Source organism: Hemitrygon akajei, chromosome 21 (genome assembly GCF_048418815.1).
Source record: "Hemitrygon akajei chromosome 21, sHemAka1.3, whole genome shotgun sequence".
NCBI classification, from domain to species: Eukaryota; Metazoa; Chordata; class Chondrichthyes; order Myliobatiformes; family Dasyatidae; genus Hemitrygon; species Hemitrygon akajei.
This window is the reverse complement of record NC_133144.1, coordinates 20,114,359-20,127,849: the sequence shown is the minus strand read 5'-3', so window position 1 is coordinate 20,127,849 and position 13,491 is coordinate 20,114,359. Positions and strand designations below refer to the sequence as shown.

General features: G+C 45.2%; 1 protein-coding gene across 8 annotated transcripts in view; it reads right to left on the bottom strand.

Annotated features, from left to right (window-relative positions):
• ap3b2 (adaptor related protein complex 3 subunit beta 2) overlaps positions 1–13,491 on the bottom strand; it is a 183,766-nt gene that overhangs the window by 89,021 nt on the left and 81,254 nt on the right. For all 8 annotated transcript variants that reach the window (XM_073024951.1, XM_073024953.1, XM_073024952.1 and 5 more), the window contains exons 6-8: positions 10,611–10,677; positions 6,583–6,765; positions 5,190–5,366 (exon numbers count right to left, since the gene is read on the bottom strand). In XM_073024951.1, the coding sequence (XP_072881052.1) occupies positions 5,190–5,366; positions 6,583–6,765; positions 10,611–10,677 (427 nt within the window). The remainder of the gene's footprint in view (positions 1–5,189; positions 5,367–6,582; positions 6,766–10,610; positions 10,678–13,491) is intronic.

Below are 13,491 nucleotides of genomic sequence, written 5' to 3'. Positions count from 1 at the left end.
AAATTAATGACCTGCTTAAAACTAAAGAATTGTGTGGTAGTTCAGAAGATGGGCTAAGTTTGGAAAATATTGTTGATAAAATAACTCCTATGAAAGGAGTATGCAAAAGCCTATTCCATACTGGTGAGCAGGCTAACCACGTGAGAGTTAAGTGGAAAAGAGGCGAAGGTTGAAAAATGCCACTTTAAATAACAGGATCTGGTTTTAAGGGATTTCGACAAAGCATGTAAATAATAAAGACAACACCATGGAAGATTGACTGTTAAGTTTAAAAGTAAAATAAAGATTAGTATTTGAATAAACTTTTGTAATGTACTACAGAATAATCACACATGTATTGGTTCACATTTTGTATTATATACTTAAGATCACAACCCTTAAGTTTTGTTTTTGCTGAAGAAAAGGAATAAAAAAATAAGTGGTTATTAAATTGGAGTCTGATGCTACAGGAATTTATTAAGGTACAAGATATTAAGATATTAAAGGAAGTGACAATGTAATCACTAACTGTTTAGATGCTAAATTGAATGTATAACTGTATTACTCTGTAGTGAAAACTCTTTTGTATTGTGTTAGATTCTGAAATTCTGTAAGACTCTGTATTAGTTAATTTTCCCCTTTTGGGTGAAAATTCTTAGAAGGATGGGGGTGTTACGAATGAGGAGCAACTCTGATGGGCAGAAGGGTGCAAAGTCACCCCCCCCCCCCTTTTGAGAATCGCAAAATAGGATGAGATAGAACAGGATAAGATAGGATGAAACAGAGTGTAACGGAATGGGACACAAGAGGATACTTTGGATCCAATTGACATAGCATAGAGCAAGGTGGAACAGAGATTCCATTTATGAAAAACCTGCTTAAATCTAGCAAAAAGAAACCCTAATTTCACTAAAAACATCAATTAAAACATTTTAAAGGTTATTTCTTCAGCAGTTTGAACGGGGCACAACTGCGCAAGCGCATGAAGGTTGGCCTCTGAGATTAGCGCAAGAGTTTAAAAAGCGAGCAGATTAGCAGAGTGGGCAACGGAGTAGGAAGGCTTTGGCTCGAGAGGCTTCGGCGAGCAGAGGCTGAGGACGAGCTTGCTCCCAGTGAGGTAAGGTCGGGTAAGCTCCTTTAATTGATCTAATTAGCTTAGGAGTAGGTAATGGAGGCAGCAGTTAGGGCAGTCGAGTGCTCCATTTGCAGTATGTGGGAAGTCAGGGCGAGCACAATTGTCCCTGATGACTACACCTGTAAAAGGTGCATCCAGCTGCAGCTCCTGACAAACTGAGTTACAGAACTGGAGCTGGAGCTGGATGAACTTTGGATCATTCGGGAGGCAGAAGCAGAAATAAACAGGAGTTACAGGGAGATAGTCACCCCTAAGAGTCAGGAGACAGGTAGCTGGGTGACAGTCAGGAGAGGGAAGGGGAATAGACAGAAAGAGCAGAGCACCCCTGTGGCCGTTCCCATCAATAATAAGTATACCGTTTTGGATACTGTTGGTGGGACGACCTACCAGGGACAAGTGGCACCGAGACTGGACCCTCAGCTCAGAAGGGAAGGAGGGAAAAGAGGACAGCAGTAGTGATAGGGGATTCGATAGTTAGGGGGACAGATAAGAGGTTCTGTGGAAGAGATCGAGAATCCCAGATGGTCTGTTGCCTCCCTGGTGCCAGGGTTTGCGATATCTCGGATCAAGTTCTCAGTATCCTCAAGAGGGAGGGTGAGCAGCCAAATGTCATGGTCCGTATAGGGACCAATGACGTGGATAGGAAGGAGGAGGTCGTCCTGCAAAGAGAATTTAGGGAATTAGGTGCAAAGTTGAAGGACAGGACCTCCAGGGTTGCAATCTCAGGATTGCTACCCGTGCCACGTGCTACTGAGGCCAGAAATAGGAAGATAATGCAGCTAAATATGTGGCTAAGGAGTTGGTGCAGGAGGGAGGGCTTCATGTTTCTGGACAATTGGGCCTTGTTCCAGGGAAGGTGGGACCTGTTCCGACGGGACAGGTTGCACCTGAACTGGAGGGGGCTAACATCCTTGCGGGAAGGCTTGCTAGTGCTGCTCCTGGGGGTTTAAACTGGATTTGCATGGGGAGGGGAACCGGAGTGTTAGAGCAGATAGTGAGGTGGAGGAGGATAAAGGTCATGCGAGAGCTGCAAGTATAGTGCATGAAGTAAAGCCAGATCTAGCCTATAAAGAGGCTTCGAGGAAAGAGAAATAGAATAAAGGGTGTAAAGGTAGTAAGGCAGAAGGGCTAAATTGCGTGTACTTCAATGCAAGAAGCATCAGGAACAAAGGTGATGAACTGAGTGCTTGGATACATACATGGAATTACGATGTAGTGGCCATTACTGAGACTTGATTGGCACCAGGGCAGGAATGAATTCTCAATATTCCTGGATTTCAGTGCTTTAAAAGGTATGGGGGGGGAGGGGTGGCATTACAGCTACAGAAAGGGTGGGTAATGTAGCAGGAAGGGTGCAGTTAATCTATTGGGAGTATTCTATAGGCCCCCTGGTAGCAGCAGAGATACCAAGGAGCAGATTGGGAGGCAAATTTTGGAAAGGGGCAAAAATAACAGGGTTATTATCATGGGTGACTTCAACTTCCCTAATATTGATTGGCACCTGATTAGTTCCAATGGTTTAGACGGGGCAGAGTTTGTCAAGTGCATCCAGGACGGATTCCTGTCACAGTATGTTGACAGACTGACTGGGGAAATGCCATACTAGATCTAGTATTAGGTAACGAACCAGGTCAGGTCACAGATTTCTCAGTGGGTGAGGATCTGGGGGATGGTGAACACTGCTCCCTGGCCTTCAACATTATCATGGAAAAGGATAGAATCGGAGAGGACAGAAAATTTTTAATTGGGGAAGTGCAAATTATGAGGCTATAAGGCTAGAGCTTGCGGGTGTGAATTGGGATGATGTTTTTGCAGGGAAATGTACTATGGACATGTGGTTGATACTTAGGGATCTCTTGCAGGACGTTAGGGATAAATTTGTCCCAATGAGGAAGATAAAGAATGGTAGGGTGAAGGAACCATGGGTGACAAGTGAGGTGGAGAATCTAGTCAGATGAAAGAAAGCAGCATATGTGAGGTTTAGTAAGCAAGGATCAGATGAGTCTATTGAGGAATATAGGGTAACACGAAAGGAGCTTAAGAAGGGGCTGAGGAGAGCAAGAAGGGGGCATGAGAAGGCCTCGGCGAGTAGAGTAAGGGAAAACCCCAAAGCATTCTTCAATTATGTGAAGAACAAAAGGTTGATAGGAATGAAGATAGGACCGATTAGAGATAAAGGTGGGAAGATGTGCCTGAAGGCTGTGGAAGTAAGCGAGGTCCTCAATGAATACTTCTCTTCGGTATTCACCAATGAGAGGGAACTTGATGATGGTGAGGACAATATGAGTGAGGTTGATGTTCTGGAGCATGTTGATATTAAGGGAGAAGAGGTGTTGGAGTTGTTAAAATACATTAGGACGGATAAGTCCCTGGGGCCTGACGGAATATTCCCCAGGCTGCTCCACAAGGTGAGGGAAGAGATTGCTGAGCCTCTGGCTAGAATCTTTATGTCCTCGTTGTCCATAGGAATGGTACCGGAGGATTGGAGAGAGGTGAATGTTGTCCCCTTGTTCAAAAAAGGTAGTAGGGATAGTCCGGGTAAATATAGACCAGTGAGCCTTATGACTGTGGTGGGAAAGCTGTTGGAAAAGATTCTTACAGATAGAATCTATGGGCATTTAGAGAATCATGATCTGATCAGGAATAGTCAGCATGGCTTTGTGAAGGGTAGACTGTGTCTAACAAGCCTGATAGAGTTCTTTGAGGAGGTGACCAGGCATATAGATTAGGGTAGTGCAGTGGATGTGATCTACATGGATTTTAGTAAGGCATTTGACAAGGTACCACACGGTAGGCTTATTCAGAAAGTCAGAAGACATGGGATCCAGGGAAGTTTGGCCAGGTGGATTCAGAATTGGCTTGCCTGCAGAAAGCAGAGGGTCGTGGTGGAGGGAGTACATTCAGATTGGAGGGCTGTGACTAGTGGTGCCCCACAAGGATCTGTTCTGGGAACTCTACTTTTTATTAACGACCTGGAAGTGGGGGTAGAAGGGTGGGTTGGGAAGTTTGCAGACGACACAAAGGTTGGTGGTGTTGTGGATACTGTTGAGGATTGTTGAAGATTGCAGAGAGACATTGATAGGATGCAGAAGTGGGCTGAGAAGTGGCAGATGGAGTTCAACGTGGAGAAATGTGAGCTTTGGAAGGACAAACTCCAAGGCAAAGTACAAAGTAAATGGCAGGATACTTGGGAGTGTGGAAGAGCAGAGGGATCTGGGGGTACATGTCCACAGATCCCTGAAAGTTGCCTCACAGGTAGATAGGGTTGTTAAGAAAGCTTATGGAGTGTTAGCTTTCATAAGTCGAGGAATAGAGTTTAAGAGTCACGGGATAATGATGCAGCTCTATAAAACTCTGGTTAGGCCACACTTGGAGTACTGTGTCCAGTTCTGGTTGCCTCACTATAGGAAGGACGTGGAAGCATTGGAAAGGGTACAGAGGAGATTTACCAGGATGCTGCCTGGTTTAGAGAGCATGCATTATGATCAGAGTTTAAGGGAGCTAGGGCTTTATAGAGGTTGAGAGGAGACATGATAGAGGTATACAAGATATTAAGAGGAATAGATAGAGTGGACAGCCAGCGCCTCTTCCCAAGGGCACCACTGCTCAATGCAAGAGGACATGGCTTTAAGGTAAGGGGAGTAAAGTTCAAGGGGGATATTAGAGGAAGGTTTTTTACTCAGAGAGTGGTTGGTGCATGGAATGCACTGCCTGAGTCAGTGGTGGAGGCAGATACACTAGTGAAATTTAAGAGACTACGAGACAGGTATATGGAGGAATTTAAGGTGGGGGGGGGGTTATATGGGAGGCAGGATTTAAGGGTTGGCACAACATTGTGGGCTGAATGGCCTGTATTGTTCTACGTTATGGAAGTGGAAGTGGAAGGCATTTGGGAAGAAGAATTGGAGAGAGACACAGCACTGTGTAGCACTCAGGGCTCCGGGTACACGGATCGCACAGTTAAATCAAACAGACTGGATCAGATGAAATTAAACTGCACATCAAGAAATCAACCTTCACTGTGAGCAGGTTCCGTACCAACAGCTTTTCTCCTGGGAAATGGGTTCCAACTTACCGCAGCATTCCGGCTCTGGAGAAGGGGTTTGGTGTTCCGAAGGAGCAGGCGATGGTCCGGATCCATCACGTAGGGTTTCCGCTTGGGAAGCACAGATGGATCCACTTCCTCCTGCTTGGAATCTTCTTCATCTGAGCCATAAAAGGCTTTCTCTGTATTGTCTTCCAGTAAGTTCTCCTGGCCACAGTGAACGGGGACAAAATGGCATCGTTATTGGTGAGTCCTATGATGTTCAGTGTGCGGTAAACTGATGGATCTTACAGGGAGATGTGTGATTAACTAAAGGATTGTACAGGCAACTGTGAGGTGGAATTGCAGATTACATACAATACTGTGCAAAACACATAGCTAGGGTGCCTAAGACTCTTCCACAGTACTGTAGTAATTCTATGTTTTGTACTGTACTGCTGCCGCAAAAAAAAACAAATTTCATGAAATATGTGAGTGATGATGAAACAGATTCTGATAATAATTCAAAAAGAAACCACCGTCAGTGTGGGTTACGGGGAAACAACGCTGGTGTGAGCAGCAAGTCCTGATCAATCATAAGCGTTGCATTGACTCACTGAGGCAAGGCTTCAAAACCCTGCCACTTCTCTGGAGTTAACTACACTGCCAATTACAAACTGTACCAATCAGGTTCCTGAACTGCCCTGCACAACCCTAATCCTACCGCAGCAATGGTGCACTCGAAGACCACAAGACAGGGAGCAGAACTGGCCATTCAGCCCTGTATCTGCTCCCCCATTCAATCACGTTTGATCTATTCTCCCTCTCGACTCCATTCTCCTGCCTTTTCCCTGTAACCTTTAATACCCTTACTAATCAAGACCCCATCAGTTTCTGCTTTAAATATACCCAGCGACTTGGCCTCCACAGCCATCTGTGGCAATGAATTCCATTCTACTCTGAGGCTGTGCACCCAGGTCCTAGACTCCCCCACTATCTAAAACATCCTCACTATCTAGGTCTTTAATTATCTGGCAGGTTTCAATGAGATTCTCCCTCATTCATCTAGGAATCCCGAGCCATCACACATGCCCTTCATACACTACCTCAGACCACCTCTTGCACCACCACGGACTTTTCTCAGGTTTGTTTTTGAACTACTACTTTGTTTTTCAGTTTGTTTTTCCTGTCTAGTGTAATTTACTTCACAATTCATGTACAGTTTATAGTTTGTGCACTGTCTGCCTGAGATGCTGCTGCAAACAAGTTTTTCCACTCACCCTGTACTTCTACCGCACTTGTGCACATGACAATGAACTCGACAGCAGGCAATGACTATCAAATGCATGAAGTGAGCTACACTGAGGATTGGCTGGGTTGGGAGGGAGGGGAGGGCGGAGGGCGCGGACGGAGGGAGAGCGGAGGGCGCGGATGGAGCACTCACATTGTGGTTAGGGTTGAGGAACTGAGTCCGAGCGTATCGAGTCAGCATGTTGATGATGACCACTTGGCCCCACTCCTCCACGTCGATCAGCAGGTTACACAGCTTCCGGTAGTTCTTGTGGATGAGGTCGATGCGCTCGGGGCAAACCTCTTCGAAAGCCATCACCACACTCCCAGCGACCAGCTACGAACAGGCAGACAGGGAGCAACTTTAACCCATGACTGTCGCTGGTGTTAACAACCCAAACCTCAGTGACTTGCTGACTAGACCCTGTGAACTGCGGGGCACAGACACCCAGGCAAGGAGACTCTTCATTTTCCTGTAAACTCTATTTATTTATATACGGGAAAAGCCTGCTCACTCTGGACATGTCTGACTTGCCTGGTGTCCGTTACATTAAATAATAATCTGCTGGACGAACTCTGCTGGTCAAGCAACATCTGTGAGGATTAAGGAAATTGTCTATTTTAGGTCTCAACCCTGAAACATTGACAGTTCTTACCCCCCCGAGATGCTGCTTAACCTGCTGAGTTCCTACAGCAGATCATTTGTTGTTCCAGATTGCAGCCATCTGCAGTCTCTTGTATCAGGAAAATGAATATGTGAATTAATCCTAATACAACCACATATAACCATATAACAATTACAGCACAGAAACAGGCCATCTCGGCCCTTCTAGTCCATGCCGAACGCTTACTCTCAGCTAGTCCCACCTACCTGCACTCAGCCCATAACCCTCCATTCCTTTCCTGTCCATATACCTATCCAATTTTACTTTAAATGACAATATCGAACCTGCCTCTACCACTTCTACTGGAAGCTCGTTCCACACAGCTACCACTCTGAGTAAAGAAGTTCCCCCTCGTGTCACCCCTAAACTTTTGCCCCCTAACTCTCAACTCATGTCCTCTTGTTTGAATCTCCCCTACTCTCAATGGAAAAAGCCTATCCACGTCAACTCTATCTATCCCCCTCATAATTTTAAATACCTCTATCAGGTCCCCCCTCAACCTTCTATGCGCCAAAGAATAAAGACCTAACTTGTTCAACCTTTCTCTGTAACTTAGGTGCTGAAACCCAGGTAACATTCTAGTAAATCTCCTCTGTACTCTCTCTATTTTGTTGACATCTTTCCTATAATTTGGTGACCAGGTCTGTACACAATACTCCAAATTCGGCCTTACCAATGCCTTGTACAATTTTAACATTACATCCCAACTCCTATACTCAATGCTCTGATTTATAAAGGCCAGCTTACCAAAAGCTTTCTTCACCACCCTATCCATATGAGATTCCTCAGGGAACTATGCACCATTATTCCTAGATCATTCTGTTCTACTGCATTCCTCAATGCCCTACCATTTACCATGTATGTCCTTTTTTGATTAGTCCTACCAAAGTATGTAGACCAAAATATGGTCTACTTGTTTCCCCAAAACAATATGGCCTCCTTGTGGCACAGTGGTAGAGCTGGTGTCTTGCAGCTCCAGAGATCCAAAGTCAATTCTGAACGTCGGTGCTGTCTGAGTGGAGTTTACAGGCTCTCCCTGTGATTGCACAGGTTTCCTCTGGGTGCTCTGGTTTCCTCCCACATTCCAAAGAAATGTGGCTTAATAGGTTGATTGTCTGCTGCAAAACACCAGGTAGAATCTGGAGGTAGTTAAGGGGAATGTAGGGGAGAGGGAATAAAAAATGGGTTTAGGGTGAAATTAGATGCGTGATGGTCAGCAGGGAATAGATGGACTGAAGGGTCAACTTCTGTGTTATATGTGTTTGAGACCCCATTAGCCTGTCCTCTCCCTCAGGGTTGTCCCGTTAACTGTCTAAGCACTCCCTCGATTATCCAGTGAAAATACAAATGAGTGCAGATGCTGGGATCAGAAGCGACACAAAGTGCTGGAGGAACTCAGCAGGTCAGGCAGCATAAACGCAGTATCCAGCTCACTCAGTGGTATGGAATGTGAGCCGGGGTATGGAGCCAGGGTCAGCGTCAGAGTCAGGGTCAGGGTCCGGAGGATGGGCTGGGCACGTGGCTCGAGCCACTGTGAAGGCTGGGAACAACAATCAGAAAATGCCACATTCAGAATGCTGACTGCCCATTTCTCTGACCTGCAGGCTTCCTCCGACAGTTGCTTCTGGCTCCAGGTTCCATTGTCTGCTTCTCTTTTGTGTCTACATACAAACCGAGTTTTGTTTCCTACTGCCTTTGAACTCTCTGAAAATGTCGTCGTACTGCTGTGTAACATGTAGCAAATGGGAATTAAGGTGTGCCGAACTATCAATGGGAGTAACATCCAACAATCCAGGAAATCTCCCAAAATGGCACGGCCAAAGTCCCTAAAGTGCCAGATTAAGATGAGCTTGGAAACCCAGTTTTTCTGTACGAGAGAGACACATGGTGTTTAAAACTCAATTGACAAGAAATGGTTAAATACACAGCAGGGAAAAAAAGGAAAGGAGAGTGGGTCTAACAAAATGGCTTTAAAATAAATAGTACAAAACTGACGGGCAGAGTGGCCACAGCTTCATGTTCACCTCTGCCATCTCTAGCATTTTGGTTTACAGAGTCTTAAACTGAAGTCAAATGCTCCAGCCACAATAGGTTTGTGTTGATGGGACTGCCTGATCAGCACGGAACTGCTGCACTGTCAGTGAGACATGCAATAAGATTCCAAGGAAGTTCACAAATATATCTTTAGAGAATAGGAAATGATAATCCAGACATGGATATGGCGAGTACACAAGGAAGGTGATTCCAGATGTGGGAACAATGATCACTACAATAAACACGACCACTAATTCAGCACAATTAGTGATTCCAGATGTAAGCACAGGAAGGATGACATCAGATCAGGACATGGTGAATTATACTGTATATGAGAAATGTAGAGAACAATTGTGGCAAATGTCATGCAGAATTGATTCCAGATGTGGCAGTAATGAATGGTAGCAGGAAGACAACCGCAGATGTAGGAAACCATGAATATAGGACATAGAACAGAACATTTTTCTTTCATCCATGTGTCCAAGAGCCTCTCAAATGTCCCGAGTGTATCTACCCTTACCAACACCCCCGGCAGCGTGTTCCATGCACTCACCCCCTCTTTGTAAAAGTCCTACCTCTGACATCCCCTATTATTTCCTCCAATCTTCTTAAAATTCTGTTCCCTCTATTTGCCACGTCTGACATGGGAAAAAGGCACTGGTTCTCCATCCCACCTATGTCTCTTAGCATCTTATACACCCTTATCAAGTAGCCTCTCATCCTCCAAAGAGGAAAGCCCTAGATTGCTCAAACTTTCTTCAGAAGGTATGCTTTCAAATCCAGGCAGCATCCTGGTACATCTCCTCTGCATCCTCTCTAAAGCTTCCACATGCTCCCTATAATGAGCTGACCAGAACTGCACACTATACTCCAAGTGTGGTCTATCTGTAACACAGCTTCACAGCTCTTGAAATCAATCTCCCAACTAATGAAGGCCAACACACCACATAACTTCTTAACCACCCTATCAACTTGCACAGCATCTTTGAGGGATCTATGGATGTGGACCCCAAGATCCTGCTGTTGCTCCACACCATTAAGGATCCTGTATTCTGCCTCCGAGTTTGACCTTCCAAAGTGTACCACTTCACACTTATCGGATTGAACCCATCTGTCACTTCTCAGCTCTGCATCCTGTCAATGTCCTGTTTGAACCTACAAGCCTTCTACACTACTCACAGCACCACCAACTTTCATATCGTCTGCAAACTTACTAATTCCACCGTTCCACTTTCTCATCCAAGTCATTAATAAAAATCACAGAGAGCAGGAAGGGGTGGCTCCAGATGTGGATGTGGTAAGTGTCTTCAGAAATACGAACTGTGAATATATTAAAGAAAGGTAGACTCTAGATGTGACAGTAATGGATGATACAAATATGGAAGTACATGCTACATGACAGGTGGCTCAAGATGTGGGGAAATGGTGCAGGATAGACAACTCCAAATGTGGACGAGAGAGTGATCCAGCTCCTTCTCCTCACCGTGGTTTTGTCGGCCAGCAGCTTCTCAATCACCTCAATCAACTGTTCCTTCTGATCCTGGTCCAGACTGAAACAAGAGACACAACAAATTAAAGTCAATACACACAAATGCCAGAGAAACTCGGCAGGTCAGGCAGCATCTTTGGAGAGACATTTTGGGCCGAGACCCTTCATCAGGGTCAATTCCATGGGGAACTTCCTCCTTCCAAGCAGAGGAACGAATAAAGTCTTTGTCATGTGTTTGACTGGGAATACTCTGGAAAACCCCTTAGGGAAAATGAAGGATGTGGGCTAATTCACAATGCAGAATCCCACATGAAATCTCGCCCATCACCGTCACCTCACCAGAACTCCACCCATTCAATTCACTGATTCCCACTGTTGAAAAGGTCCAACTGACAGGCACAACTACAGAACACACAAACTGGGCCAGAACCATCAAAGCTTTCAGATGATGGGAGCGGCCTACAAGATCTCACACTGACACACAACTCATCTCTGTTGGGGCAGGACATTCTGAGAATATAACTAGATGTCTCATCCCCATGACTATGCTTGCCTTGGACTTCTCCAAATCTACAGATGTGAGCAGTCCTCCCAGAGTAATGAAGGTCCATGCTGAATAATAAAACATGGTAGAACCCTGCACAGCGGCAATGAGCTGTTCCTGGGATGGTAGGACCCTGCACAGTGGCAATGAGCAGTTCCTGGGATGGTAGGACCCTGCACAGCGGCAATGAGCAGTTCCTGGGATGGTAGGACCCTACACAGTGGCAATGAGCAGTTCCTGGGATGGTAGGACCCTGCACAGTGGCAGTGAGCAGTTCCTGGGATGGTAGAGCCCAGCACAGTGGCAATGAGTAGTTCCTGGGATGGTAGGACCCTGCATAGTGGTAATGAGCAGTTCTTGGGATAGTAGGACCCAGCACAGTGGCAATGAGCAGTTCCTGAGATGGTAGGACCCTGCATAGTGGTAATGAGCAGTTCCTGGGATGGTAGAGCCCAGCACAGTGGCAATGAGTAGTTCCTGGGATGGTAGGACCCTGCATAGTGGTAATGAGCAGTTCTTGGGATGGTAGGACCCTGCATAGTGGCAATGAGCAGTTCCTGGGATGGTAGGACCCTGTATAGTGGTAATGAGCAGTGCATAGTGGTAATGAGCAGTTCCTGGGATAGTAGAGCCCAGCACAGTGGCAATGAGTAGTTCGTGTGTAGTTTGAGTTTGAGTCACTGTGCATAACAGAAATAGATCTTGCCATTGAGAGAGGGAATAGGGAACTGCAGTTAGTAATGGTGCCAAGAACTAAAATGACGATGAGAGGTCCATGAGCCATTCCTCATCAGAGGTGGAGAGGGTCAGCAACTTAAATTTTGGAGGACCTGTCCTAGGCCTAGCACACAAGGCCATTACAAAGAAAGCATGGCAGTGCCTCTACTGTCTTAGAAGTTTGTGAAGATCTGGCATGACATCTAAAACTTTGACAAACTTCTACAGATGTGTGGTGGAGAGTATATTAACTGGTTGCATCGCAGCCTGGTATGGAAACACCCAATGCACTTGAATGGAAAGTCTTACAAAAAGTAGTGGATACTGCCCAGTACATCACAGGCCCTCCCCACCAATGAGCTCACTTACACAAAGCGTTATCATGGGAGAGCAACATTCACCATCGGGAACCCCTCCACCCAGTTCACGCTCTCTTCGCACTGCTGCCATCAGGAAGGTGGGTACTGGAGCCTCAGGACTCACACCACCAGGTTCAGGAACAGTTACTACCCCTCAACCATCAAGCTCTTGAACCAGTGGGGATAACTTCACTCAACATCATTGAAACGCTCTCACAACCTATGGACTCACTTACAAGGACTCCTCATCTCACATTCTTGATATTTATTGCTTATTTATTAGTATTATTTCTTCTTTTTGTATTTGCAGTTTGCTATCTTCAGCACACAGGTTGAACACCCAAGTTGGCGCAGTCTTTCATTGATTCTTTTATGGAATTACTGAGTATGCCCACAAGAATATGAATATCAGGGGTGTATATGGTTACTATATATATACACATACATACATACGTACACACACACTTTGATAATAAACTTCTTTGAACTTTTAAACTTATTCTACCTCAATGCACTGTGTAATAATCTGATCTGTATGAACAGAATGCAAGACAAACTTTTCATTGTATAAGGTACATGTGACAATAATAAACCAATTCCAACATCAATAGCCAAGGGATGGGGACTCTGACTGTGAAAAACAAACTCTGCCTGCAGAATAGTGAACCTCTGGAATTCTTTGCCCCACAGGCGAGTGGAGGCTGAATCATTAGAAATATTTAGATGGAGATATACAAATACAGTGGATTCTGGCTAATTGAGCCAATGGTTAATCGGGACAGCCGCTTATTTGGGACAAACCTTTAAGAACAAAAACTGATGAAGAAAATAGTCAGGATTCCTTTTGCTTATTTGGGACACAATGCCACTTAATTGGAATAGGAGACTGTTGCCAAATGGTTTCTAATTAGAGTCAGTTGTGTACATTTCTGTGGCCATTAGACACCACATCGTGCTTACAGCAAACAGTTTTTAGACACTGTCACTTGCATGTGTTTGTGTTCAAAAAGCAGTGATTTTTGTCACTGATAGTTGGTGGGAAATATGCAGCAAGACAATTCAGAACTGTTTTGCTCACTGCAGTTTCAAGCATTCAGGCTTGGAGATGCCAGGAACAACTGAGAGTAAAAATGAAATGATTTCATTACTTCAACAAGTTAAGTACTACAAAGAATTTGAAGGTATCGACAACCATCTTGAATGTTACCCTTGGTCCTCGCTGGACACGCAGCTCTCACCTGTGGCTCCAAGTAGC